Source organism: Leuresthes tenuis, unplaced genomic scaffold (genome assembly GCF_036924035.1).
Source record: "Leuresthes tenuis unplaced genomic scaffold, fLeuTen1.0.hap1 SCAF_5, whole genome shotgun sequence".
Lineage (NCBI taxonomy): Eukaryota > Metazoa > Chordata > Actinopteri > Atheriniformes > Atherinopsidae > Leuresthes > Leuresthes tenuis.
In genome coordinates this window covers 12,696,718-12,723,485 of record NW_027325359.1, presented here as the reverse complement: position 1 = coordinate 12,723,485, position 26,768 = coordinate 12,696,718, and the positions used below count along the sequence as shown (strand labels likewise).

At 40.6% G+C, this 26,768-nt stretch overlaps 3 protein-coding genes across 7 annotated transcripts in view; 1 reads left to right on the top strand and 2 right to left on the bottom strand.

Annotated features, from left to right (window-relative positions):
* Positions 1–40: 40 nt before the first annotated feature.
* On the bottom strand, positions 41–15,512 carry pik3c2g (phosphatidylinositol-4-phosphate 3-kinase catalytic subunit type 2 gamma). Its single transcript, XM_072386095.1, has 34 exons — positions 15,417–15,512; positions 14,469–14,962; positions 14,283–14,362; positions 13,887–14,044; positions 12,748–12,859; positions 12,549–12,660; positions 12,103–12,173; positions 11,857–11,920; positions 11,590–11,715; positions 11,360–11,407; positions 10,825–10,831; positions 9,197–9,380; positions 8,950–9,072; positions 8,556–8,684; positions 8,241–8,355; positions 8,022–8,155; positions 7,726–7,914; positions 7,369–7,462; positions 7,084–7,178; positions 6,360–6,540; positions 6,125–6,232; positions 5,905–5,997; positions 5,672–5,801; positions 5,456–5,592; positions 5,204–5,373; positions 4,927–5,083; positions 4,716–4,825; positions 4,443–4,614; positions 3,700–3,818; positions 3,503–3,599; positions 3,347–3,410; positions 3,183–3,262; positions 2,953–3,078; positions 41–1,580 (listed from the first exon to the last, which is right to left on the bottom strand). Exons 2-34 carry the CDS (start codon positions 14,880–14,882, stop codon positions 1,419–1,421), a joined length of 4,161 nt encoding a protein of 1,386 aa, XP_072242196.1. The 5' UTR covers positions 14,883–14,962; positions 15,417–15,512; the 3' UTR covers positions 41–1,418.
* A 404-nt stretch (positions 15,513–15,916) lies between these two features.
* On the top strand, positions 15,917–17,323 carry LOC140306633 (small integral membrane protein 29-like). 2 transcript variants are annotated; one of them, XM_072385235.1, is made up of 5 exons: positions 15,917–16,001; positions 16,244–16,426; positions 16,509–16,534; positions 16,633–16,741; positions 16,983–17,323. In XM_072385235.1, the coding sequence occupies exons 2-5, from the start codon at positions 16,307–16,309 to the stop codon at positions 17,034–17,036; spliced, it is 309 nt and encodes a 102-aa protein (XP_072241336.1). In that variant the 5' UTR covers positions 15,917–16,001; positions 16,244–16,306; the 3' UTR covers positions 17,037–17,323. The 2 variants fall into 2 exon arrangements, with proteins under 2 accessions (XP_072241336.1, XP_072241337.1); XM_072385236.1 differs by having other exon boundaries at positions 16,151–16,426.
* A 3,175-nt stretch (positions 17,324–20,498) lies between these two features.
* LOC140307286 (reelin-like) overlaps positions 20,499–26,768 on the bottom strand; it is a 92,321-nt gene continuing 86,051 nt past the window's right edge. For 2 of the 4 annotated variants that reach the window (XM_072386091.1, XM_072386092.1), the window contains exons 63-65: positions 26,381–26,479; positions 23,634–23,760; positions 21,864–21,949 (exon numbers count right to left, since the gene is read on the bottom strand). In XM_072386091.1, the coding sequence (XP_072242192.1) occupies positions 23,640–23,760; positions 26,381–26,479 (220 nt within the window). In that variant the 3' untranslated portion in view covers positions 21,864–21,949; positions 23,634–23,639. Of the gene's footprint in view, positions 21,950–23,633; positions 23,761–26,380; positions 26,480–26,768 lie in introns of all 4 variants that reach the window. The other 2 variants (XM_072386093.1, XM_072386094.1) reach the window with 1 other exon arrangement.

The window sequence follows — 26,768 nt, the reverse complement described above, 5'->3', positions numbered from 1 at the left end:
CAAAATGCGAATAAATAAATCAAAAAGCACTATGTTCTTAGATATAAATACAAGTTTAATGTCAAAAAATAGATATTTCTTTTTTCTACCGGCTGCACTTTGTGCTGAAGAAGGACCAGACGATTCCAACAGGGCTGAAAAGACAAACAAATGATAATTTTATGCTTGCATCTCTCATGCAATCCAGAAATCCCTAGAAAATCAAACAATATTGCGGGAGTAATAACTGATGCAATCATTAAAGAATTTTTTGTGGTTAAGTCAGATGTTCAAAAGATCTTACCAAACTATGAGAAATCTTTTTTTTCTATTAATCATTGCCTCCAAAATAATAGATGAAACTCATACATTAAGACTGAAACTGGTGAGTGATACCAATTTTACTCCATGAATACAATTATCAAAGAGGAGCAAATGCATTTTCTTCAAATCCTATTTCCCACAGACAGACCCATCAGGGAATATTATTAATAGTCTCCAAAGAGGTATACATTATTGAACCAAATCCAGTGCAGGGAAGTCTATTTCTATCCTTGTTCATCACTAAATCCTTTGATGAGGAAAAGGAAAGTATGGGTCAGCAGTCCTATCAAGACGGGGATGGCATTAGGATGACATGAAGGCCGTCCTTAGCCAAAAAAGTGTGAGCGTGCGCGTGTGTGGGTGTGTTTTCAGGGGTATTTGTGTTGCTGTGTAATAGCCTGCCTTTGTGTGTTTGTGAATGCGTGTGCTCAATCGTTTTTGAATGTCACTGATGGATAAGACAGCGGATGGAGTGAGGGGCAGTGTGAACTCAGCCCCTCCGGCCAGAGAGGCCGTTGTCATCCTGCTCTCTCCACCCCTTTCCCTCTCTCACGCCTCAATTCCACTGGTCAAGGACATCCAATTAACACTGCCTGAAGGGACAAACACACTCAGTCTGGACAGGTAACAAGCAGGCAGCTCTAAACATCACCCCCTGCCTAATCTGTCACATCAACAGTCTCCACCCCACATAAATAAACATGCATGTTTTGACTCTGAGAGAAGAACTAATACAGGGTATGAATAAAAGTGCAAGTAAGATGAGCAACATGCTCTTTTTTTTCCGCCCATCACCAGGGTAACACCCATTTCATTAACATTTGAATAGGAAAAACAATGATAAGATAAACACAGTAAACGGTCTCATGCATCTGTATCTCAGCTTTGGAACTTCATCCAAACACCACATCCACTGTCAGTGTTTTTTACTCAGACGTTATAATGTCATAAACAGTATAAATGACACACATTGTTCAGAGTACAGTGCGTTGCACCTCCTAAGGTGACTCTGTCTGTCTTGGAAGGTTGAAAAAAATAAGAAAAGAAGGTCTGAACGGACTTGCTCCCTCAGTGTGGTGACACCCCCTGCTGGCAGCAGGTCTACAGTGCAGCTCTCAGAATAAAGAGTTCGCGAGGGGAAACCACATCTCCTTGTCAAGCATGTCGTCCTCCAGTTTAATGTTGGCTGCAGCAACAAAAGTCTTCTTGGTTTTCTTGCTCTTCACTGTCACTCTCAGTTGCAACCCATACAGCAGCGGGACATAGTCATACGTCAGCTGTGAAGATGAGACAGACACTTCAGCTATCAAACAGGTCTCTATTCAGAAGTTAAATTATCATCTCCGTTAAAATGCATTTATTCTCCAACAGTCTACTTTTTCAGTTTTATTTTAATTTATAGCACTGAGTTACTTTACCATTTCTTTATTTGTACAAAACAATACAGCACGTTTTCTAATTTAATTCAATAAAACTGGTGTCGGGTAGAACAGCCATTGTCAAAATGAACATAACCATGTTCTATTATTGTTGTAGTTTATCGTGATTATTATTGGGTGGTATAGCTCTGCTCTGGGACCTCTTCCTCAGCTGCACTTTCATGTGCAACTGAGAAATACCTGAGACAAGAAACGACCCCTGAGTAGAGCAGAACAGCAAATATGAGATGGATTAAGTTGAGGTGTGGAGGTGAAGGGCGACTGTAAGGCAGCTCTTGGAGGAAGCAGCCGGAGCATACAGACAATTAGCTGATACGGACTGGTGTTGAGAGCAGATAATGAACCAATATGTGGGCAGAGCTTGACCCCCTGATCTGCTAATGACGTACCTAATATGATAAACATTCAGCATGAAAGCATGAGTTTTGTTTCATAAACATTAGTTTAGGAAACTAGACTAACTTAATGCTTGAAATGACATTGTTACTGTACATCGCTGCAGCCCCTCTCTTCACCCTTTATTTGAAACACTTTATTTTAGTACAGTCTCTCAGCCTGCTCTGATTAGCCAACTAGCCCAACCAGAAAGAGGTCAGGCACTACAACCCAAATTCAATGGCTCTGGGAGATTTTGCTCTAGAGCTTCACTGACTGAAAAGATGTTAAAGTATGTCAATGGAAGCCACGATAAAGCCAGCTGCATTCTCTAAATGCTAAGGAAGCTCTGTCATATCACAAGTACAGGCATCTTATATTTACTCTTGCAGGCAACAATAGATAATTAACTCTGCTTTGCTTGAGGCTTAAACATTTTTAGAGTTAGACTGAGCAGGTGGGACTGTAGCAAGTAAGTAAATATGTGAGGCGGCCATTCATTCTTTGAAGGCATATGAAACCAGCTGCTTGGAAGACTTAATATACATTGCATGATGACAAAGATGAGTCACAAAGGAAAAACCTGGCGGACAAGGTTTTACAGACTGTTTAGGAGCAGTTTGTCCTGTGAATAACTGCCATTGAAGTGAACTTTGCGCTTTGTAGCTTCTCACTCTTCTTAAATGCATAACAAAACTATGTAATATAGTGAAAAAAAAGGGGAGAATTCTCAAAAAAAAAAATACAACCCACAGTAAATATATAACAGTATACCAATTATATATACAAAGGTTGTGATAAATCACGGATAGAGGATGGAAAGGTTGGGAGATACCAGCTCATTGAAGGTGGGGCTGTCATTATTGCGGACCACCTTTGTCTTCCTCTTCGAGTTCTGCTGAGGGTCTGGTCTCAGACGTGTGACCACATAGGCATCAGGGTTAGAGCCATTTGCATGTTTCTGTTGAAAACAGAGAAAAAGGGGACCGCCTGTTTATGAGCACATCATCTTTTTTTTTCATTGTTAAAGAAAACAACTTGTCAATAAGATTGAATTAAACTCACAATGTTCTTTAGGTGTTTTACCAAAACTAACAGCTTGCAGTCAGAGTAAGAGATGCAGAGTTGGATCTGCGGACAGGCTCCTACAACAAACCAGTGCCAGAGCATCACAGCATAGTATATGTTGTAAATGTGATATAAGCACAATCAATCTTTAGCTGTTTTACCTGCTGCCACACTTTCATACACTTTGTTGGGGCCATCCAGAAACAAGCTGCACACATACTCATCCTGCAGGTAACACAGTTAGGTGTTTTAAATAAGAACCAGACATTCGAGATCACAATGAAAGATGCAGTACAACCAGGGGAAAAAAAACGTACTCCCTTGCATGGTCCCTCAAAAAGCTCTTTTAGGTAATCATTCAGCAGACACATCTTCCTTCGTGGAGTGAATGACATCTGATACCAGCTAGGAAACCTAACAAGGGTGTAAAAAGGCATGCATCAAGCTATCTTTATTATAAAAAAATAAGCTGAGGCACAAGATAAAATGCTAAGCGAGCGGGTTGTTAACTCACTGAGGCAGCTTTGATTCGATGAAATATTTCTGCAGCTGCTTGTGGATCAGTTCAAATTGCCCAAATGTCTTCTCACTGGTCAGAAAACCATCATCTATGGTTATTCTCATATCATAGGTCTGCAATTCACACAAAACAAACAGTCTTATTTAAACTGGCAGGGTAAATAAATAAGAAGAAAGGGTTTATAACTCAGAGACTGTGATGAATTTCACTGGCAGGTTAACAGTATTTAAGTATTAACTATTTATAGTTTAGTTGAAAGCGCTGCTCTTATGAAAGCCCTTCATGTGAAACCCTGACTCTTTTATACTCAGAATAAGTATCTGGGTGATTTCCGTGCTCCACTGTGCCTCCAGATGACTAAACCTGACACAAGGAAACTTCCTCTGATCAAAGAGCAGTAAAATGCCAACAAACATCACTAACAGTAACACTCCACTTGACTCTGGGAAAAGAGGCTTACACTTTCTGCATGCACCATGGCTGCCTCGGAGGCTGTTAAGTGACAGCAAACACACACACACGCTGTCAGCTAAGTGCTCAGACTTATTTCCCTCAAATCAACAGTGTGTGAACCTGCTGTCAGCAACGGGTGTTTTATCAGGTCCCCGGACTATTAAGATCTGACACAAAGCTCTCTGGTGCATCAGGCAGAATCTCAGTGACATTACATTACAAGAGTACAATGAGCCCAACTTTTTCTGAATCACCACAATAGAAAGAGCACCGTGCAGCCTCACCACATTTTTTCCATTGGCAGAGTATCCCTGTATGACAGCCTCCTGGATGTTGTTGGTGTTGGGAGCAGGGATGGAGTTTTGGCGTTGGGGCTCTTGTTTCTTCCCTTGAGCCATTGCATGTGTGAAGAAGTTAAACTTAGGTGCAACACAGTCCATGCTCTCCTTGATTTTCCTAAATCAAGGGCAATGCAACCACCAGATTAATACAGTTGCAGAATTAAAAGTAATGTCAGGAAGACAAACTGTAATTATGTATGTGGTACATTGAATTACTTTGTAAAGTAAGAGGTGGCTTCCATTTCTGTGCCATGAGGTCTGAGGTTGTTCTGGACGTACTGCAGGTCATTGGAGTCCTTCAGCTCTGGCATGTCTGCACGAAGCATCTGGAGATTCACATCAAGAGTGTATACGTATTTTACCTCATATTTTTGGTTTTTAGAAATGGCCAGGAGTTCACGCTTTGGGTGTTTAAAAAAAGTTTTACCAGCTCCAGCAAGCTGAGTATCAGTGCAGAGCGCCCTCTGATTATGTTGTAAGCTTCACAGCAGAGCTCCACAAAGCGATGCAAGCGCTGAGGCTTCTTCCCTCCACCTGTGATGAAGTGCTGCATCTCAGACGTGAAGATGAAGGGTGATCTGTCCCTGTTATTGAGTTGGAGACAGTTGCTGTCGATTCATAGTGTCGTCTCTGACTTAAACTTTCATGTACCCTCTTGCTTGTATAACAATAGCATCGCAGGATTTACTTTCTTGTCAACTTGCCTTTTAAAGTTTCCAAACTTCTGTGCATTGCCCATGATTTTGCCGAAGTCAATGTGGAACATGTGTCCACTGTGCTTCAACATGATGTTGTCATTGTGGCGGTCACAGATCCCCAGGATGAAGGTGGCCACACACCACCCTGCACATGAGTGGATGAAGTTCATCACAGCCTGCACAGGCACGGCAGAAGAGGGTTACACAATGTGACAAAAATACGTAACAACAAAATGTTAGGTGAAGTTAAGGCATAACCTTCTCATAGTCCTCCTTAGTTTTGTTCCACATATGAAACCATTTCTCCAGTGAGTCCTCTCGAAGTGTCCCACTTAGACCCCACTCCTGATGAATCTTTCCCAGAGTCACTGCTTCTGGCACTACTTCTACCAGACCTGACAACCACAAAGGATGTAAGTATGGATTAATCAAAACCATGAATTCATGAGCTATGAGCTATTATTGTCTCCTTACCCTGAGCTCTGCCTGTTGAGAGACACCTGTAGGTGATCATTTGCAGGTCCAGTCCCTCCTGGAGCCACAATGAGTCCATCACACGGACTATCTGAAGGACCAGCATGTCCTGACGCAGGTTATCTCCTGTCTGAACAACACATTTGTATGAGAGCTTTGTTTTGTTTTTTTTTCTTTGAAGGGAACAAGCAGAAACACAACACAGATGAATAAAGTTTTATATTATCACCCACCTTGCAGATGACACTGATGCTCTTGGCCAGAGGGTCGTTACAGATGAATGAGATCCCCAAAGGAGCAGCATTTGAGTTGTAGAACTTACAATCCTGGATGTAAAATATCAAAGAGTAAACACTCCTTTGAAACTGCAGTCTAACGTGTGTGTGTGTGTGTGTGTGTATGTATGTTAGAGTGATGAGCAGCGATATATTGTTTGTTGTCTGACGTTCTTACATCCAGGTTTACTGCCTTCACACTGATTGCAGGATCCAGTGGTAAACAGCAGCTAATCCCACCTCTGAAGAAGCCATCAATGAGCATCTTTTCTTTGTTCAAAACATTCTGCAGACAGAAGCATAAGATAGCACTAAAAGCTTACTAAACAAAGTTCTTTTTACATTCATAAACATAAAGGATTACAGGCCAGAGAGAATTGTGACGAATGGATTCAAGAGATCTTTTTACTGACCTTACGTCGTACTTTGTCTGCAGTGCGAACTTTCTCAGCCACGTGTACAAGCACATGAACCAGGCGATTTTCATTCTCCAGCTCCTGCCTCAGTGCTCGACCACAACAGTACTGCAAGGCACCCTGAACTTTACTGAACCAGCTTTGAAAGTAGGAGTCAGTAAGGGCATCCTCCAGCAGCCTGCCAGTATATTTAAACATCAATTATGTTAACACAGGGATCTGAAAAGGTCTCTGTATACGGTACCTTTTCAGTTTGAAAACACGACAGATATGTCAGGAAAGCACAGGTTGGATAAAAATGCAAACAAATCTGTACAGTGCTTCACTTACTGCAGAAATCAGTATTCATCACATATGAGGAAAACCATCACACATAAACACTGCTTTGATTATTATTACGTTTTGGCCACATAAATGAGGTCATGAATCTTGTTCGTGGGGGATCTTGATCTTAACATCTCTAACATCTAACGTATAACTGACATCCAGGTTAATCTGTGACGTAAATCTTGTTCTAAAGATTAACATATATTAAGAACATTAACCAAGATCTCTGGAGTGCTCCAGATTTTTCTCTGTTCACCAGTTGAACCGATTAATTTTGAGTAAATAATTGAGCCAGTCTATGTGTATGTAACAGTTGCTATGTTTGTGAGTGTATGTAACAATGGTCAAATAGACTGAAGCTTTTAGATGAGGGTTTTTGGTTTTTATGACTAACCAGTAGAGCTGGTGGGCAATTCGTATGTTCTTCAGGGATCTCTCCAACAGAAGCATCACCAGAGGTCCATCCAATTTCCACTCACTTTTTAGAGCCTGCAGGATATGAAGACTGTTCAAACACGCACCAAACTGCATGCCACCTGTTCTTAAAGTTAAACTGTCATGGCTCAAAGCTGTTAAACATTATCTTGTTCTTGTTCACAAGAATTCAAAATGAATGCCGTGTTTTGTCCCTGTGACAGAATTCTTTATAAAAGTTAGGGATCGATGTTACTTTGCTCACCTGGACCAACTGTGGCAGAAACACCTCCAGTTCTCCATCTGGTATCTGTTCAAAATACTGAACTGCAGCCTTTCGAACAATCTGATCCGGAAAACTGTTTTAAAGATATAAACCAGACTGTGTGAAACGGGAACTCAGTTATGGGACAATGTATAATATTTTCTCTCACTCCTTTGCAAAATGCACATATCTCTCAATAACCTTGGCTGTAATTCACTTAAGATATATGAGATGAAAACAATAACCCAACAAACCTTTCTTCATGTATCACAAAAGATCTTTTTCTCTTTTTTTTTTTGGTCTTAGCAGCTTTACACCATGACCCCGTTCACATCTCTCTGCATGAAAACGTCCTACCTGTCAGTGAGCAAGAAGAGGGCCTCCTCTGGTAGATGGATGAGCCAGTTGTCGACAACTGTATAGATTTCCGTCATGTCTTCAGGCTGCCATCTGGGGACTCCACCGAGCAGCAGGTGGAGGAAGGTGTTTCCTTTGTCACTTAAGTAACGTTTACTCCACAGGAAAGCCTTCTCATTTTCCGTCAGACTAGTGAGAAAGAAACAGTTTTCTAAATTTTTTGTAATGTAGTTACTGTTACAGTTAATGATTTTTGTAAAAAAAAAAAAAAAAAAAAAGAAGCTCATTCTACTCACAAGCAGAGGCAATGCTTCTTAGAAACTTCCAACATTTTCTTTTGCACCACGTCACACGGTTGTTTGAACATGTTCGACCCTGGGAGAGCAATAGGTCTCTGATACTCCCACTCACACTCTTCTTGGAACTCAAGCTAAGGAACGGAAGTAGGAGGAATGTTTGAGAATACATATGTGTCTTTTGGTCAACAAGGGGTAGAATTGATTTGCACTGCTGACCTGCAGTATGACCCCCATGGCCTGTCTGTGGATGTCAGAAAGGGCAGGTGCAGGAGGAAAAGGCAGCTCAGCTAGAGTGGACATGCTTAGCAGGACGGGTCCTCCTACCAGAGTCCTAAACAGACAGTGTACACAATAAACATTGTTCATTTTACCTTCGTACACAGGCTGACAAATAACTTTTTTATGAAATATGATTTGCAGAAGTGTTGGGCACTACACCCATTTTAATTATGGAGTCCCTTAGTACATTACTTTACTACCACAAAAACTTTCCAGGCTGGTACAAAGGTGTCAACTCTGTTGAGAGCCTACCTGTCATTGTACAGAGGTAGTACAGCCCAACTCAAAAGCTCTGGGGTTTTGCCTCGCTTTGAGCCTTTGAGGCGAAACGTCAGCATGCACTCATATGGAAGCTGATTTACTGGAACAGGGAACACCATCCTGACAATCACAAACACACACATTAAGGCATAAATGTCCCTTCTTCTCTGAACATTGCTGCTTGGCAGAATTTTCCACTTAAATATTTTGCAATCTTAGTTTTAATTCCTTTACTTTTCTTTTACTTTGAACAAGAGAGTAAACATTCACACGAACATTCAGTTTCTTCTTGATGAAGCCTTATTCTTATGTGAACAAAGAAAAAGAAGAAGTTATGTATAATAAACATGTGGATTTACAGTAAGGAACACATTCAAGCTCTTACATGCGGTTACACTGAATCTTGTTTCCATGTGACAGGGCGGTGCTGATATTTTCAGAAATGCCGGTGTCACAGATATTTGTTTCTCCATATGTCAAGTCACAGGAGACTGAAAAAGACTCATAACTAAATTGATGAAAAAAAAAAAGAAATCAACGCAAAAATGTAAAGGATATGGTTAACAATTGTGTTAGTGTGTACATATTAGTGCCAATTTTGTGCATGTGTTTGACTATGAATGCGCACATACGTGGTTATCCAGGTGTGCTGTAGCATGTAGAGAGCTGCAATATTGAATTGCAAGATTTCATGATTGTTGTCAACATCGCAGGTTTCTGGGGCCCCGATTATTCTCTGGGCTCTGAAGTCTGAATGGAAGTTGTCAAAGTATATCTGCAGCATTTTTAGCAGGGCCCCATGGAGCGTCATCATAGCTGGAATGAGGATACAGTTTAGACAGCTGAAATGTTAATTTCTGAAGGCTGAAAGCTGAAGGGTTTCCCATGGCTCTCGTATCACTGGAAGTCTGTAAACAGACCTCAAAAGAGACAATCAAAGAATCTCAACATGTCTAGCTGGTCACAAAACAATTTCGCAAGCTTTGATTTTGACAATGTAAAAGAATTTAAATTAAAAGGTCATTTTTGGATTCAAGTGATTAAATAATGTTTTATCATTAAAATTCTCATCAAATCAAATTTGATTTTTATATTTTTGAATCTGTATCTGACCCTACAATTTAAAAAAAGAAGAAGTAGTTTTTTCAATATTCCCAATATTCCCAATGTTTATTAATCTTTGGAAAATTATTGAGAAATGTTGACAACTGTTCCTGCACCCATACATTTTATTGACTTTGTATCCAATGCTAGAGCTTTGTCCAGAGCCGATGCAGAGTGGCACCTGATCAGGACTGATTGGAGCTGACCAATGAGAGGATATGAGGCTTTTTGGAGAAGGGTGAAGCCTCCCTAACTTCTCTTTAACAAAGAAATGCATAAATATGCAGGAGAAAATAACACTTTTCAGCCTGTTTTAAGGAGATCATCTTTCAGGGTTTTAGAAGTCAGGTCAGGTTTTATTCCATGAAGTAGCAAGTAGAAAACTTTGTCTTATATGATTGTCAAAGTAATATTTCCCAAAAGGACTTCTGGTTCTTGTGGACAGCATGTTTTGTAAGTTTAGTTGAGTTTACTTGAGACGCTGAAAGCTAAATCAATGAAAACTAACAGAGCCATTCAAAGTGCTTAGACGAATGAAAGCAAATATAAAAATACAAAGCAAGTAGGAAATGTAATGATAAAGAAGAAGATGTAATAAAAGTAAGGTAAAGGGCATATAATTAAACAATAAAAATCAAATAAGACAAGATAAAAACAAGATAAAAACAAGTACAGTACAGTGAGACATTAACCAAATGCAATGGTAAAAAGATAAGTTTTAAGATGTGATTTAAAAGATAGAAGAGAGTTCTTTGGGAGTTGATGCTGCAAGAAAGGTGCATGAAAACTAAGGGCAACTTTCCCTTGTTTAGACCAAGCTTAGAGGACAGATGGCAAAGCTTTACTGAAAGATCTAAGCTGCCGAGGAGGGTCATAGAGAACCAGAACATCTGAACGTATCTTTGTCCTTAACCAGTTAACGCTTTATAGACTAACAGCAGTATTTTGAAATCCCTTCTTTGCTGAACAGGGAGTCAGTTGGAAAGATTTCAGAACTGCTGTGATATTTTTCGGTCTCAGTGAGGACTCTAACAACAGCATTTTGAATCAGCTGCAGCTGTCTGATTTTTGCAACAGACCTGTAAGTAGGTTGTTGCAATAATTCAGTCTTCTCAAGATAAATGCATGAACTAATGTTTCTAAATCACTCTGACACAGTAAACCTTTGATTCTTGAAACATTCTTGAGATGACAGAAGGCTGACTTTGTAACCAATGTTACAAACCTGACAACCAGGTTTCTGGCTTGGTTTGTGCATTTTAATATGAGTGAAGTTTTTAACCTTTTCACTTTGGGTCCAACGACCGCTGTTTTGTCTTTGTTTGATTGAAAGTTCTGAAGCATCCATGTTTTTTTTTTGTTCAAGACACTTAGAGAGGTCTTGTAGGGGATTACAAGCTCCATGCGATATGGCTATATAAATTTGTGTGTCGTCGGCATAATTGTGCAATTTGCGCAGTTATGAGCATGCAGCTGTTAAAAAGAAGAAGCCCCAGAGTAGAACCTTGAGGAACACTCACATGCCATCTTTGTACTCTTAGATGTGTAATTACCAGTGGATACAAAGTAGTCACTGAACCAATTTAGAGCTGTGCCAGAAAAAACTTTAAATCTCATAAATCTCCCTATTGTCAGTTAAGTATATAGCACCATCCTGCAACCCTTTTGCCAAACCATACTGAGACACACACAGCAATGAGGTACTCACCAGTTTCACACTCAAAAATCTCCTCTTCACTCTGTAAAACAAATACAGAGATGCAGTTTGCAGAGGTATTGCCTGATTTTTTAATCCATTATGGTTTTATTGATTAAAAAGGATCATACAAAAAGTCAAATAGTGACTTTAAGGTAAATTCAAAGGGTGATTACACAAGAAAAACAAAGCAAATGGCTCAAAATGTTGCATGTGACATCATACCAGAGGAATGGGTTTGATTCTGTTGATCCTGCCGATAGCATCCTCTAACTCTTGACTTGACAGCCCACACAGAAGATTACTGATGGTGCGAATACTGTTCGCAATCACATTAACATTCATCCCGGACTACAAACATAATAAGAGTCTTAGGTGAGTGAAAGCATTAGAAAGTCAGTTTATGATACTGGGATGCTGAGATGAAAAAATACAGACAACCGTGCACTGAGACAAAAAAATATTACCACTGGTTATTTTACATCTGCTGACCTTATTCATCATGAGCTCTGCCACCACTTTGTTGTAACTATTGATCAACTCTTGCAGGCTCAGCCTGTGAGAGAAGGAGCGATAAAACAAACACTGATGCGCAACTGGTAGTGAACCACCAAGTAAAGCCACCTCTCCAACTGTTTTCTATAAACAGAACCTGGTTGAATCTACGCACACTGAGCAGTTGTTGTTGAAAGAATTTCACAAAGGTGATGTGTGATGCAGGATGACTCAACAGCTTACTTGCTAGTGTTGTAGACACCGACTGGACACAGGAACTGGTACAGTTGGCATTCGGTTCCGTCGTCTTCAGCCTTAGAGAAGCAACACAGCTTAAAACACTGACTGCTGTGTAGGATCAATTGTAGTTTATTATTGATTGTTTTAGATATAATATTGAATATATAGCAAATACAATACATGTTATATTAAACAAATCCATAGTAGGTTCACCTCCATTCTGTTAAATTCTTGCAGTTTAATGCCAGCAGTCAAGACGTTTTGTGTAAACAGAACAAAGTCAAGAACTCAAGGTGGAGGTTTTTACAGCTACAATAGCCCTGATGATGACAACAAGCTCGCTAAGGGCCGAACACGAGTGCTTTTAAAAGAAGCATTTTGAGTCAAAAGATAAGGGTATATGACCATAACTGTGTGAGGCATCAGAGAAGGAGTTTGAACTGACTTACATTTCTGGCCAGATGGCGTTTGAGGTTGTTCTTGTGGACTAGTCGAAGGTGCATCACAAGTTTGAACTTGGAATAGATCTGAACTGTCTCGTGCATACCAAGCAGCTCATCGCTACACAAACAGGTGGGAGAGGGTATGGTAAATGGTACAGAACATCAAATTGGATTAGTGATTTGAACAAAAACAGTGACGACTCACTTTCTGAGATACTCCTCTGAGCCACAAAGCTTTAAAACATAATCCCCACTGTTGGGAGCAAGGTCCAGCAGCTGTAAGATTTCATCAATAAGACTCTTCACCTTCCTGTTCACTGAATAAAAGATTAGAGTTCAGAGTCCACACACCTTTGCCAACGAGCTGCTGAGCTCTTCAAAGAGACTTTATGACATTCATGGATCAAAAGGTGTGGTATTACAATAACAAACACTTCAACATGGAACTGTTGTACAAGTGTAGAGCCTTCGATTTTGGGATTTTGGCAGATGAGTGACAAATCACATCACAACTCACTATTAATGATGTCTTCATTACCCATACATTTCTGTGTCCAGTTAAATGTAAGTTAGATCCAAAGCTGCTTGGTGTGTTACTAAAGCTTTACTAGCATTACTAAAGTTGATAAATTCTCAACTATAAACCTCAACTGTAAAACTTGATTAAAATTGTAACTATTTAAATTTGTCCTTTTTACCTCCATAAATGCAATTAGAAGGCCCTTTGTTTGCTTTTGGGTCATTCACAACACACCTAACTCTCCAAGATCATGCCATCTAATAACTGAAGACTACACATTAATTCTGATGGCAGCCCTCCCTCATCATTCATAGGATTGAGTGGAAATTTGTGCTAATTATCCACAAGAACCCTAAAAAAAACATGCAATTGATTTACTTCTGCTCATGACACAACTACTTTTATTATGACTCAGAGACAAAGTATTGGACGGATTTTATGAAGATATAAATGTTTTTTAATTTAGTTTGGTTAAATGATTTACAGTTGTAAATATATTTACGACTGTGTCTTGCAAATCATCCCTTTTAATTCATTGATGTTCTGAACAAATCTAAACTCAGTACTGTAAAAATGAGGGATGGTGAGGCTTAACAGAATCACAAAAAGTTAGCTCAGATGGTCATCCAGTTAAAAGTATTTAGAGAAAGGCTTCGGGATTGTTGAAGTTAATATAAGTTAAAAGAAAATTTCCCATGAATTTTTAAAATAAGAATGTATCACAGGGTTAGGTCATTTGGCCTGGAGCAGCACGTTTGCCGTGGATTTGTCAGTGACTGTGCGAAGTGTAAAGTGAAGGCGAAGCAAGGACGTAAGTATCTCACCTGCTGTGGGTACAGGAAGCTGGTTATTGTCCCCCTCAGTGGACACGCTAACTTCCATCTCCACCTGCTGCAGCAATGCGGGGTGGATTTGTAACAATCGACCCCACACCACACCTGAGTTGTGAAGACCATCTGAGTGCTTGTACTTCGACATCAGTCTGCCAGAAATAGCAAAAACAATAAACACACGTTGCAAGCGTGAAAGTGAAATGAAAAATATGTAACAACTAAAAACAAAACTGATAAAAAAAAAGAAGACTATAAGTTTCCTTTTACTGATTTCAGTTTTATAGAAAGCAGTATCTTAGATAAAGACTTTTAAATCCAATGCATTGCATTTTATATTGGTCTCATTTACATCACTAAAAGTTAAATTTGCAATGGTCATTGCCTTACTTGGATAATGCGGCTGAAAAACAAGCCAGTGCCCTGGTGCTGCCATTTGGAGAGTCTATTAGTTTGATAGTCCATGGATTCTTAAGAGGAGGAAAGAAAAAAAAAGCCTTATTTCCATAGTTTCTTGTTTTAATTTGTAGAAGAGCTTCTTGTTTTCATTGAGAGAAAACAAGGGGGAACACGTACCTGAGTGTCTACTTGTGTATTGGAGCGACTGAGTTTATAAGTAGGCTCAACAGGGTCACAGGAAAGCTGCTTTTTGCTGGGGTCGAGGGGTGGTCTTATCCTGGGGGGAAGAGGAGGGGGTACGCGGCTCGGTCTAGTGGGCGCACTGGGAACCCGGTTTCTGAGTGGAACTGGAGGAGGGCCATTTGTGCCCTGGTGGTTGGTATACCCAGGATCTCCTATCCCTGGTGGTTTGGGTTGGAATTCAGTTGGGGACAAGGGCCCACCCAAAGTTCTCTCATATACATGGGCATTAGGAAAGACTTCATAATAAAGATGGGATTCTTGCAGGTCATCCCTCAGAGGCAGTGGAATATCAGTGATGCTTGCATCTTGTCTCTGTAGTGGTGGATTTATTCTTTCAGGAGGATCCATTAGATTGTAGGGACTGGTACTATCCTTCCTGGTTGCTCACTTCACAGCAGGACAGACATTGAAAGACTGTGAGATGGTTTCTAAAAAAAGAAAAAAAAACAATGACAGACTTGGTTTCAGTTACATCAGTTTGTGTGACTTCCTTCAGGCAGGATGAATAAGCTGTTTTATGAGTGGAGCTAAACTGAACCTGAGTGTTTGTGTTGGGCTAATCATCAACAAGCTTTCAAATCTTAACAGGAAATCTACCAGAGGACGCCACTAAATCCAAGTCTATAGCAATGCTTTGCAACATTTTTGTGAGACATTACACATTCAGTACACCCATTAAGTTATCATTACAGTATGATATAAAGCTCAACTTTGATACAATAAAACTGGGAATACAAATGGAAGAGTAAACGAAAAGAAATAAAAATCAACTTTAAAGATCAAACAGGATATCTCTGAGAAATCACAAAGCAGCTGACATATAATTCTAAATCCTAAGATTGAGCTGTTCCAGCATAGTGAAGGCTTGTTTTCAAAGCTTACCATTGAAGCTCTAATAACCGGAGTCCCATCCTGTGTGAAGGTGAATTTGTCACTGAAGGCATGCTGAGCAAGTTAAACCCGTACTGCAGAAGTTCTGGGAAGGCTCCCAACTATGTTTCCTCACCCCCCCCCACGGTCTCTGCCGTGATCCCTCCCCCTCTCCCTATCTTGCAATCCACAACAAAAACGTTCCCTCTGCTGGTGAAAACTAAACATTACATTTTCAGTGCTTTGATTGTAGACAAGTACATCTCACTTATTTCAAACATTGAATATGAAAAGTGTACGAGCACATTCACTATCTCTACCACTCAGAGCCCTCTAATTATCTACTGAACATTGCTTCAAATGATTTTGGTTGTTTCACTTTTACTTTTAATGCCAAAAACCTTTGCACATCACTGTAAATGGGATTCAATATCTGTCCAGTACCACTACCAGTAAACTTCCTCTAATACACTCCTCACTCAGGAATGTCATGGAGCAGGTTGAGATACAAGAGCACTGTGTTTCTGTGAGTGTGTCTCATGTGACATAAAATGAAAGCAGCAGGAAGGAAACATGTTTCGGCGCTCTCTGCACAAAGTAAGTCTACATTTCTTTACGGTTGACGAATGTTAGAAGGTTTGTTTGTGAAAGACTTTTCCAATTCATTTGCAGAACACAATAACCGCTATACTGCCTCTTGGATTCTACATGTCAGAGTAAGCTGTGTTTTGTTTGACTCTTTGTAGATCCAACTATGAACCTTTCTGGAGTTAAAAAACTTTTTGGCGACCTTTTAGCGGGAATGACAGCGACAGCTCTTCACTGAATGTGTCACACAGGCGTCAGCTGAGGTGCACCGGCTGGAGGCCTCCCATGAAACAGAAGACTGAATACAAATAAGAATGAATTTTAACAACACAACTCCCCATGTATCACCCTCATTCGGCAAACCTGGATTTCCTGGTTACTATTCTCTCATTCCTTTTGTCCTTTTAACACTGATTGGATGTATAGTTGCAGTGGTAAGAATCTTGATATTTGATGACATAATGATGACATAATTGCATAAATAATTTCAGCATCTAAGGTTGTCTTTTTTTTCAGGTTTTTTATATCAGAAGAAGATCAAGGTAAAGCGGTTTCTCTCATTCTCTAGTTTCAACAACATCTTAAGAGTAATGTTCAGCTAATCTTTTATCTTTTTGTCTTATTTTTTTCCCTTCTTCAGATTAGATGAGCTGCGCCACCGGCTGATTCCTCTGTACAGCTACGACCCTGCAGAGGATCAGGAAGAGTGGGGCGAAGCTGGCAGAGATGATGAGGAGGCCGAATTGGCTGTAAGCAAAGCACAGAGGATGGAATGAGTACATCTGAAACAGTCCAATACAACAACATCTTCATGTGTTGCTTTAATAAATATGTAAATTTACATTATTTTGAACAAACATTATCAACTTCATACACATGTTGGACTGCAACAGATTGCTATAATGTGCTATCTATGGGTAGTGTGGTGTATTTAATTTTCCGTGCCGCAATGAAAACTTAAATTAACGCGTAATTTGATTGTCTTCACAGGAGCCTTTGTACAAGAAGGGACAACTCTCCTTAACGTCTGGCAACAGCGCATGAGCTGGACATCAAGAGTCCAATCAGGAAATTAAATCTTCCTTCACTAAACACAGCACAAACTTAAATGGAGACTGCTTATTACCAAATTAGACTGGAGGATTCATGATGTTTTAAAGAAACCTGGATAAATCCTTTTCCTGAATGGTGTGTTCATTGTGCTGCATCAGACACCAGATGGCACTGCAGTACTGTGTTTTGCTTCTTTTTTTTCCCCTTTTTAAACCACATTGAATGTTAAGAGGGAGCTGGCAAAATGTCTTTTCAGAGCAATAAATCTAAAACTAAAATCCAGTTTCAGAGTAATTTGATTTGTGAGCTTGTGTATCTCTCTCTGTGTGCAAGTGTGTGTCTTTCCAATTATGTATGCAATGGCTTTAAAGGCACACCTGTTTCTGATTGGTAATCAGAGGCTTTGGTGTGGATGCATCCTCACATGTTTAATGGAAACATGGGATCACAAAGAAATACCAGGTGATACACACACATATATACACAGCCAATAATCAAAAGATGTTCTCAATCTATATCATTCCTATTTGAACGCCTGTGTGTGGATTTACAGTGGTGGTGACGTCCGTCTGATGGGCTCACTGTGGTCCCCCCTGACCTTCATCCTTCTAGTCTCTGCTCTCATCCTCCCAGTTCTGTCTCTGGAGAGCCTGCTGTGTTACTTCTGTCCCCTGCAGGACAAGAACCACCCCTGCTCAAACAGCACCAGCCAGTGTCTGCCTTACCAGCGCTGCTCCAGCTCCACAGGCCACTATGGCTCCCTCCACATGTTGTCCGCTCAGGGCTGTGTGGACGCTGAACTCTGCGGTTCCCATGAAATGGTCTCATACAAAGGAGTTGAATACAATGTCAGTCGCACTTGCTGCTGCAAAGACAAATGTAACGCTGCGCCAAAATCTCCCAGCAACCTGAAGAAGCTACTGGGGATGATCAAAGCAAAAATAGATAACGCCACTAATATTCAAACGAAGGAGCCTTGGGATTCATGTGCAAACAACACATTAGCAACAACAACTGCATGAACTACCTTCAAATAATAGGATGAATTTAGTGTTGGGGACTGGGGGATGGCTTGTTAGCCATAGGGAGTTACTATCCCCAAGTCTCAAAACGGTGACTAACATTTAGTCAAATGTTTGTACAATGTAATTTAATCTAATTTGTTCAATTTATATGCAATTAAGAGGGAAAAATATGTTCAGGTGTTTTCTACGACTTCTTTAAGGTTATTGAAAGAAGAGGGTGGGCTGGTCAACCATCCTCTTGGAATATTGAAGTAAATGCTGGCATTATTTCTGTAGTTTATTGATGAATGTCGCAGAATAAAAGCGCCGTGATTAAGTTCCCACTTGGTGTAGTTGATGTGTGCTTTGCAAACAGGTGTGCTAGAAGGTGGGGCCTGTTTTAAAGAAGATCTCAAGTCAGTAATGAAACTTGAATTCATCGAGAGAAGCTCGGAAAAGGTTTGACCGACTGGATTTAAAATCTCTAACATGAACTGGTAAGTTACACGCGCACACAGTAAAAAGAAGTGTTCTCGTCTCTACAAACGTTCCCATTTTGAATGGGACAATCATTGGAAATCATGACCATCTTTGCAAGGTTTGGCTAAATCAAAGCTTGACATGTTTGCTTAGTTTGTCAGTGAGGGAGAACTGCAGAGCTGATGAAAACTATTTACTGTTTGTGATTGTCATGTCTAAGAGGTGATGCAAACTATACTTGCAGGTAACTAAATGTGTCGCAGGCACTTAAAGAGAATATGAAGAAAATCAGGAGTTTCACATCCATAACGGGAAGAGTCTAAAAGTTGAATTATGAATATAAATCTGAAGAGTAAAAAAACAACAAAAAATAAAAACCTGAAGTTTTCAAGTCTTTAAGTATGAAAATGGCTCCAAGGAATTGAGGCAGAATTATCACCTTTTCCTCAAAGGATGATCTTATGCCTCAGAAGATGACAAAGGAAGCTCTAAACTTCTTTTACTAATTGTTTAATGAACTTAACCAACTGTATGCACCTTCCCATGCAAAATGACCATTTGATCCCTGGATGTTTTCATTTTTTTTTTGTTAAAACCAGACACATTTTTACCTCTTTTACCTTACACTGTCCTTTAAGTCCTTCAAGAGTTCTAACCTCATGGAGGTGTAAAACAAGATCAATGGTAGTCTGTGCGTGTTTTTCCCTGTTATCCAGTGCCTCTTTTTATCTTGCAGGCAGAAGATGTCGCGGCCTGTACGCGTTGCTGTAGTGTGGTTTTACCTTCTTCTGCCCTCGTTGCTCTGTGGAAATTTGCGCTGCTACTACAGCCCCATCCTGGAGACTGAGCTGACATTTGAACTTATTGTGACAGAGTGTCCTCCTAATGAGATATGCTTTAAGGCAGCGGGTCGCTACAGCAACTACACTGCCCTGTCAGCGAGAGGCTGTATGTTGGAAGAAAGCTGCAGCCGGCAGCATAGCATCATCCTCAAAGGGGTGGTCTTCACCATGAGCTACGGCTGCTGTGACTGGCAATACTGTAACTCGTGCTTCGTCGTCAAGCCCCTTTACGTCACTGTAGCACTTATTGCTGTGGTGGCCTGCAGTTTGTGACTAGCGCTCAGAGGCTTTTCTGCAGCCTCAACATGGGTTAAGGTCAAAGGCCTGTGGATGAGTGGTGAATGCCCAGTTTGAAAACACTGAGGCGTGCACCTAGGTGATATCGGGTCTTTTTAACTGCATGTTTTATCTTCATAGAACACTGTTATTTATTTGTTTTTATTGTAAGATCTAAAAATAAATTTTGGATGAGAAATTCTGTCAATATTTTCAAGCACTGATACTCGCATGCACACATCAGATACGCCTTGTCTTGCCTGCAATTTTCTCACAGTCAACATATCACTGAAAGAATGAAAACATAGATCTGATCCCTCTAACAAGGAGCATCTGTTTCCAGTTTCTATCGCATTGTTAGTTTTATGAAACTCTGTTCAAAATGATTAAATCCATATCACTGGCTGGCTGACATTTTCGCTCATAACTATTAACAGAGGCACAGCTATTTGACTCAGTCCCACATTGTGTTTGAGAGGCAACCTTATGTTTCTATCTTTATCAGGATCTCAAATGCTTGAGGTTGATTGAGGCCACAATGATGAAAATAATTTAGACAATCTTGAAAGATGGCATAATTGGGGCACCACGTGGCTCATCTGGTAAAGCAGGCACCCCCATGTAGAAAGGCTGAACCGCCTAAATGCAGCTGCTCTGTGTTTGAGTCCTGGGGCCCATTGCTGCATGTTGTCTCCCTCTCTCTCTGCCCTCATTTCCCATCAAGCAACTTTCCAATAAAGGCCACTAGTGGTGAAAAAATCCTTATAAGAAAAAATGATAGAATAATTAAGTGCAGTATTTGGAGGAAAAAGCCAGACTTTTAATAGTGAAAGATGAGGTGACACAATGTGTACAGTATGAGGTTTGGACAGTTATTTATTTCCCTTTTATAAGGCTGCTGGGTCTCCCCATAGTGGATATACATATATATACAGGAGATTGCTATACTGGAGTTACACCAAGGGCAGATGGTCCATATTACACAGACTTCAAAAACAACACTAATAGAGCCTCATCTCCAGGTATCAGAAATAAGTAGAGAGAGAGAGATTGGAAGGAGAAGGAAGGAGGGAGGGAGGAAAGGGGGTCGGGGGTGGGGCACAAGAGTAGAGGGAAGTGAAGTAAGAGGGGAGATGATGCAGTCTGAGAGCCTGACTCGACCGTCTAATAACTTAACACTAGAAAATAACATACAGATTTCACGCACAGTGCATCTTAAATAGGTTACGTGAAGAACCATTTACCATAAATATCTGTATTTTCGGGAACCAACATATATAAAAAATCATTTAAAAAAAAAATCATTGATCAGTCTTTTTTTTTTGTCTTTTTTCATATTTTCTCCTTTCCATCACCGTGCAAATCTCTCTTTTGTTCCTTCTTGATGTGAGGGCCTTTTTTGCCCTGCCAACACTTGATCCAATAAACGAGGAAAAGAAAACACAACCCAGCACCCTCCCACCTCCCCTTCCCTCCCCCCTTAAAAGCATATGAATTAGTAGAAAACGAACAAACAAACGAACAAACAAACAGAACACCACAGTCAACTCATCACAAAAAGAACCCACAGACACACAGAACACCAAGAACACAGTACACTTTTTTTTTTCTTTTTTGAGCTTCTTCATAGCCATTATTCCTCTTAATGGTCAGTATCATTGTGTGTCCTTCCCCTGGCGTACTCTTTTAGCGGCAGTGGAGTGGTCCTCCCCCTCCCCCGGTGGCTCAGTGGAACTGGGAGGCTACTCTCCAATCAGCTGGTCAGTTCAGCAGTGATGTATTATCTCTCAATTTCACAGTGTGGTAGGAAAAGAAGGGATAGGGTGAGGGTCGTGGCCTGAGGGAGGGATATCGGAGGTGGGAACAGGAATTTGAGGAACGACAGCAACAATAACAAAACAACTTAAAAACCCCAACCATCGATTGGGAAAAAAAGTAAACAAAATGGCCGCTTCACTCCTTCCTTATTATGAGTTTCATTCCCACCGATCTGTGTAGTTGGGAAGGCCGTGCTTGGCTGGAGCGTGTGAATGAATGGCCCACATTTCTGGCCGGGAACTGGCAGAGATGGGTGAGGGAAGTCTAAGGCTGATTGGAATCCACTGGTGGATGGGTCTCAGCAGGGTGATATGTCGTCGGGATAATAAGGATGGGCGAGGCAGGTCGATGTGTGATTGGCAGGTCAGAGATCCCTACTTGTTTGGTTCAGGCGCTCTGCAGCAGTGCCCGTCTCTTGCGGCTGTAGTAGTGACGCATACCGGTCTGTCGGGCAAAGTTCATCATGTAGTTTTGTTTACGCGTGCTGCAAGGATACAAACACAGTAAAAGAGGGAGGGAAAAAGGAGGGGTGTGAACATTATTGACAAGAGTAAAGAGCACTAAAAGCTCACACATTACCATGCACACACTCTAATCTATGCACGCAAACACACAAATGAATGCAGCTTCAACACACTCTCAGATTCAGGTTCATGCTGACATTTTCAATCAACCATAACCTCAAACACTCAACAGCTGCATAGATCTCATGGCTTGGAGAATGGGTGGAGCAACTTTACTCACTCGGATTTGTTTAATTTTTGCACAAATGGAAGGCAGCTACATGATGAACAAGGTGATACTCTAACTACATGTAACCAGTGGTGGACCAAAAGTCACAGGACATGACAGGACACAAGGGGTTTACAAATGTTCTACCACAAATACTAGGGTGAAACTCTGACACTGAGTGTTTGAGGCCAGAGTTAACAGAAGGAAAGAAAAAAAGACAAAGGCCATAAAAATGCAGGATCCTGAGCAGGGAAAGGATTTAAAACTAAGTAACAGAGAAAAGCTGCAGAAGATCACTCTTGCTTAGCCTGTTTATTGCCTCTTCCATCCAGCAGGGCGGTGCCAGTGAGCCAGGGGTGCAGCCAGGGCAGACAGGGGTCTCTGTGAAGCGGGTGGGTGGGCAGGAAGGGCAGGGGAGGTAGGAGATGGTGTGCGTGTGTGTGTGTGTGTGTGTGAGGCGGTTGATGCTCTGAAGATGGCTGGATTAAGGTGGATGGGACGAATGGCTGGAAAACTGCATGTGTAAAAGAGCATGTGCACATTCTTGTGTTTCTGAAAGAAATGTGAGGACAAAGCTCCTGGCCCAGAGACATGTTTTTGTTGTTGTCCTCAGACAGACAGACAAACAGCCATGAGCGAATAAAGGATGGAGAGTTGTTGCAAAAGCCGATCCGTAAAGCCATGCAAGGGGTGGACGAAGTTGAAAAAAGTCAGATGAAACTCAGTTGTCAAATGTGAGTTCATTTAGAAATAATGATGTTAGATGCCCTGCATTGCAACTGGGGCTGACATATGGGTGGAAAGCAGTTATTTACTGCTTCGGCTTGAGTGTGACAAATAATGGATGTACAAACAGTTCTCTTTTTAAAGTAAGATCACTTGTGTCAGCTTTTATCCTAAAACCAGTCTGAAGCTGAGGTAGTATCAAGAACAAAACAAACAGATACAGATATAGTGATGGATTACATCACACATATACACACAAACACAGTACCATTGACATTTGTGTATGAAAAAAATCCCATCAAAAAGGCATCAACTACATATCAAAATCAAAGCCATCAATCAGGGAATTAATTATTCTTGTTTTTGTAAATGCATGTCAAGCACTGTTCAAGATTCTCTTCTCTGTTTATCCCTCCATCCACTGTGTCTTCAGGAATATTGTTTTACTGTCTGTGCGAGAGCTGAAATCTGTGTGTTGGATCATTTTGTCAGTGAGCCTCCACCTGAACACTGTGAGCAGCTGGTCTGCCCTTTGACCTGCCTTGGGTGTAAATTTAGGTGAGAGCATGGAGATGACCAATGGTAGCAATGAAGAGGGCTGGGTGTAGATGTGAAATTAAGGAAGGGTGTCTGCAGTGTAACACTGAGAAGAAAGGGTCTGAAGGAGGGCGTGGGAGGGGGCTGCATTCAAGAAGAGGCGGAGAACTTACCTGACACTACAGCCATGCCAGAGGGAGCAGAATACAGAAGAGAGCAGAGGTTAGAGCGCGAGAGGGGAGAGGCAGGAGGAGGGGACTGCTGTCTCGTAGAAAGGTCTGAGGGGGGAGGAGACCCAGCCTGGGGAGGCAGGGGTCCAAAGAAGGGAGATGGGAGGAGAGAGGAAGGCAGAGAGATAGTCAGAAGAGCAAGAAAGACGTAAGAGTGAAGGGAAAGAAAAACAGAGTGAAGAAGAAAAGAGCAAGAGAGTTGGTGGAAATCAAGTGAGGAGACAGCAGAGATGTATAACAAAGATGAAGAGATAACCAAAAGTAAAACAGAAGAGGAATAACAAGAAATACAGCAGTAATCCATCCATTGTATGCCAGAAAGGTAAGATATAGAGTCAAGGAAAGAGTTTGGAGGAGAGAAGGAAGGAAGGAAAAGACAAGGAGAAGAAGGATGATGAAGGAAGGCAGGAAAAGATGCCACACAAGCAGAGGAGTGAGCCGAACATATGACCAAAGGTGACATTAAGCAGCGGGGAGGAAAGATGTGTGGAACAAAAGAAAAGATTGAGGAGAAAGGGTGAAAGGGAAAATGTGTGAAGGAGCCGTGAAAAGAGAGAAATAAACAACAGAGCAAAGTGTGAGGGTCACGGTCACTCTTTTCAGCAGACACTGTTGAAAACTGCGTAAATGCAAGGGAGGGAGTAGGACAGGTCATGGCCTTGTAGACCAGGGACAGCTCAGGTTAGGCATGAGGAGTGTGTTCAAGTTTGCAACTTTACATTATCTGAACATGGCTATTTTTTGCAGAATTTGACATGCTATGGTTAACCATCTGAACGAGGGAACATTCCTCCAAAGCCCACAGCAACATATTGCAAATTCATTTTTAAATAATTTATGATGTTGCTGTGTTAATGCTCAAGACTGGTATAGTGTAGTTCCTGTTCATGTTATCGTCAGAGACCTGTAGACTCTTCACTTTTTTATCTAAGCTGTTTGAGAATGTTTGAATTGGCTTCAACTTTGAAGAAATCCACTGGTACAGGTAATTAAACTGAAAATGCAACACATATGTAAAAGAAAAAGAGAAAAACAATTGATGAATAAGTGCAGATTGTCTGCAAATTCCTTCAGATCAAATTAAAGAATGTTTTATTCCTTGAAGACACAAATACAGTAACAACATTTTCAAATGAAATGAATTTCACAGTGAAAACAAGAATAGAAAAGTCAGACTGTGAGTTTAGAGTAGAACAAAAACACAATATCAAAAAGATGAGAAGCCACCACTGTTTCCACTATTGTACTGTACATAGACAAGAATGAGCTCTTACACCAATATCTTCCTCAGTGTTGCACCTGTGTACCACCTTGTATACAGACACCGCTTTCTCCTACTAGCACACACACAGTCACACGTAGACATTGAGGAGAAATGCTAAGAGATGAGAAAAGAAAGCAAGCCCAAATGATACTTCACAAACAGTGAAGTGCATTGCCTCGGAACTAATCAAAACTCAAAAAGGATGAGAAAATCAATAATATTGTGTATTTCTTGGTAAATGCTGCAGAAGACAAGATTCTCCTACAAACATAAATGAACAAAACAAAACAAATAAAAGGAAGTCCAAAGACAACAAAATGCTAAAAAATATGACTGAACTTGACTAAATGTGCTCTCTTTTTGGCCAAAGCATCTTCTAATGAGTCACTGAAAGCCCAGTGTTACGAAACAATGCGTACCAATGAGTCATGTGTTTCCAGCAGCTAATTGATAAAGGTGCATCTGTGAGTTTCAGATGAATTTGTATTTCTATGAATGGTACTGTTTGCAGTTTTATAATGTTCACATGTGCGCGCCCATGGTGCTGAACCAGCAGCAATATACGCATAGGTACATCTAAGCTGTAGAAACAACCCCACTCTGGGCCTATAAACTGCATTACCAATCACAACACAAACAGAATTAATAGGAAATTAAATGTTAGATTAAATTAAATGTTAAATTAAAGCTTAGTATCATTAGAGGAAAAATATTTACACAAATATCATTTTGATTTAACTCCTATGATGAAAATCACTCAAATGCTGAAGTGACGAAAATGCATAACTAAGTGTTTTTACAGCACCATTTTAGCAATCAAATGCACATAAGTGCGTTTTTGAGAATGCACCTGTTCTTACCTAACAACAAAAAACAAATAGGTCAATAAAAACATAGGTGAATGCCAGAAAAGGTAAGAATCTTTGGTGAAAAAGATCTCTAACATACCTCATATTGGTCACTAGGGGAAGATGGGTTAACTGAAATGAGTGATTATTGTAAATTATGAATTGCTGTGTATGGACGGTTTAAATCCAATGAGTGCTTGTGTACAAAAACAAATGATAGCATTGTAGACATTAATTAAATGTATTAATTCAACTGCAGTTATTTAGTTAAAGATTATGAAGTGACAACAAGAGTTGATCTGCTGTAAAGAAAACAGCTAGCAACAAATAGCAAATGAAGTAAATAGTCTACTCTGCTCGACTGACACCAGAAACGATGACTGGTCTATAAAGGAAGTGACTGCTCAGAGGCTGTAGGTGGTGAATAGCACACATGTAGATGTGCATATATCTGTATCCATGTGTCAGTGTAGAGTGGAAGTAACCAGAGGTCAAGCAGAGGTAGAGACAGGGGTAGCTCAGGATTCTGTTGGGGCCTGTCTGGGGTTCTGGGGGCCAGCTGGCAATTGGGTACTCACAGAACAACTTCAACATGGTCCAACGCCCACTGGTCGTGTCCTGCACCATCGTGTCGTGGCTGCCACCATCGCAGCATCACCCCTTTAACTCTTGCCTCACTGGGGAGATCACGGAAACAGAGGGGAGTCAGTTTTTACATCAGCTTTGAATGATAAACCACTGGTTTATAACACACAGTACCTATCTTCAATGAGGCCATCTTTTCAAAGAATTTAAATGTTGAGGTTGATGGCTTTATTACCGAGAAAATTGCTAAACTTTCAAGGACCAGTTATATACCAATAATAAAAGCAACTGTACAGGTGCTTGTATTTTTAACAAATAGATTTTTCTTGATGACAGAAAAACAGGCATTTTTAAAGTAATAATAATGTTCTTTTTCTTTAG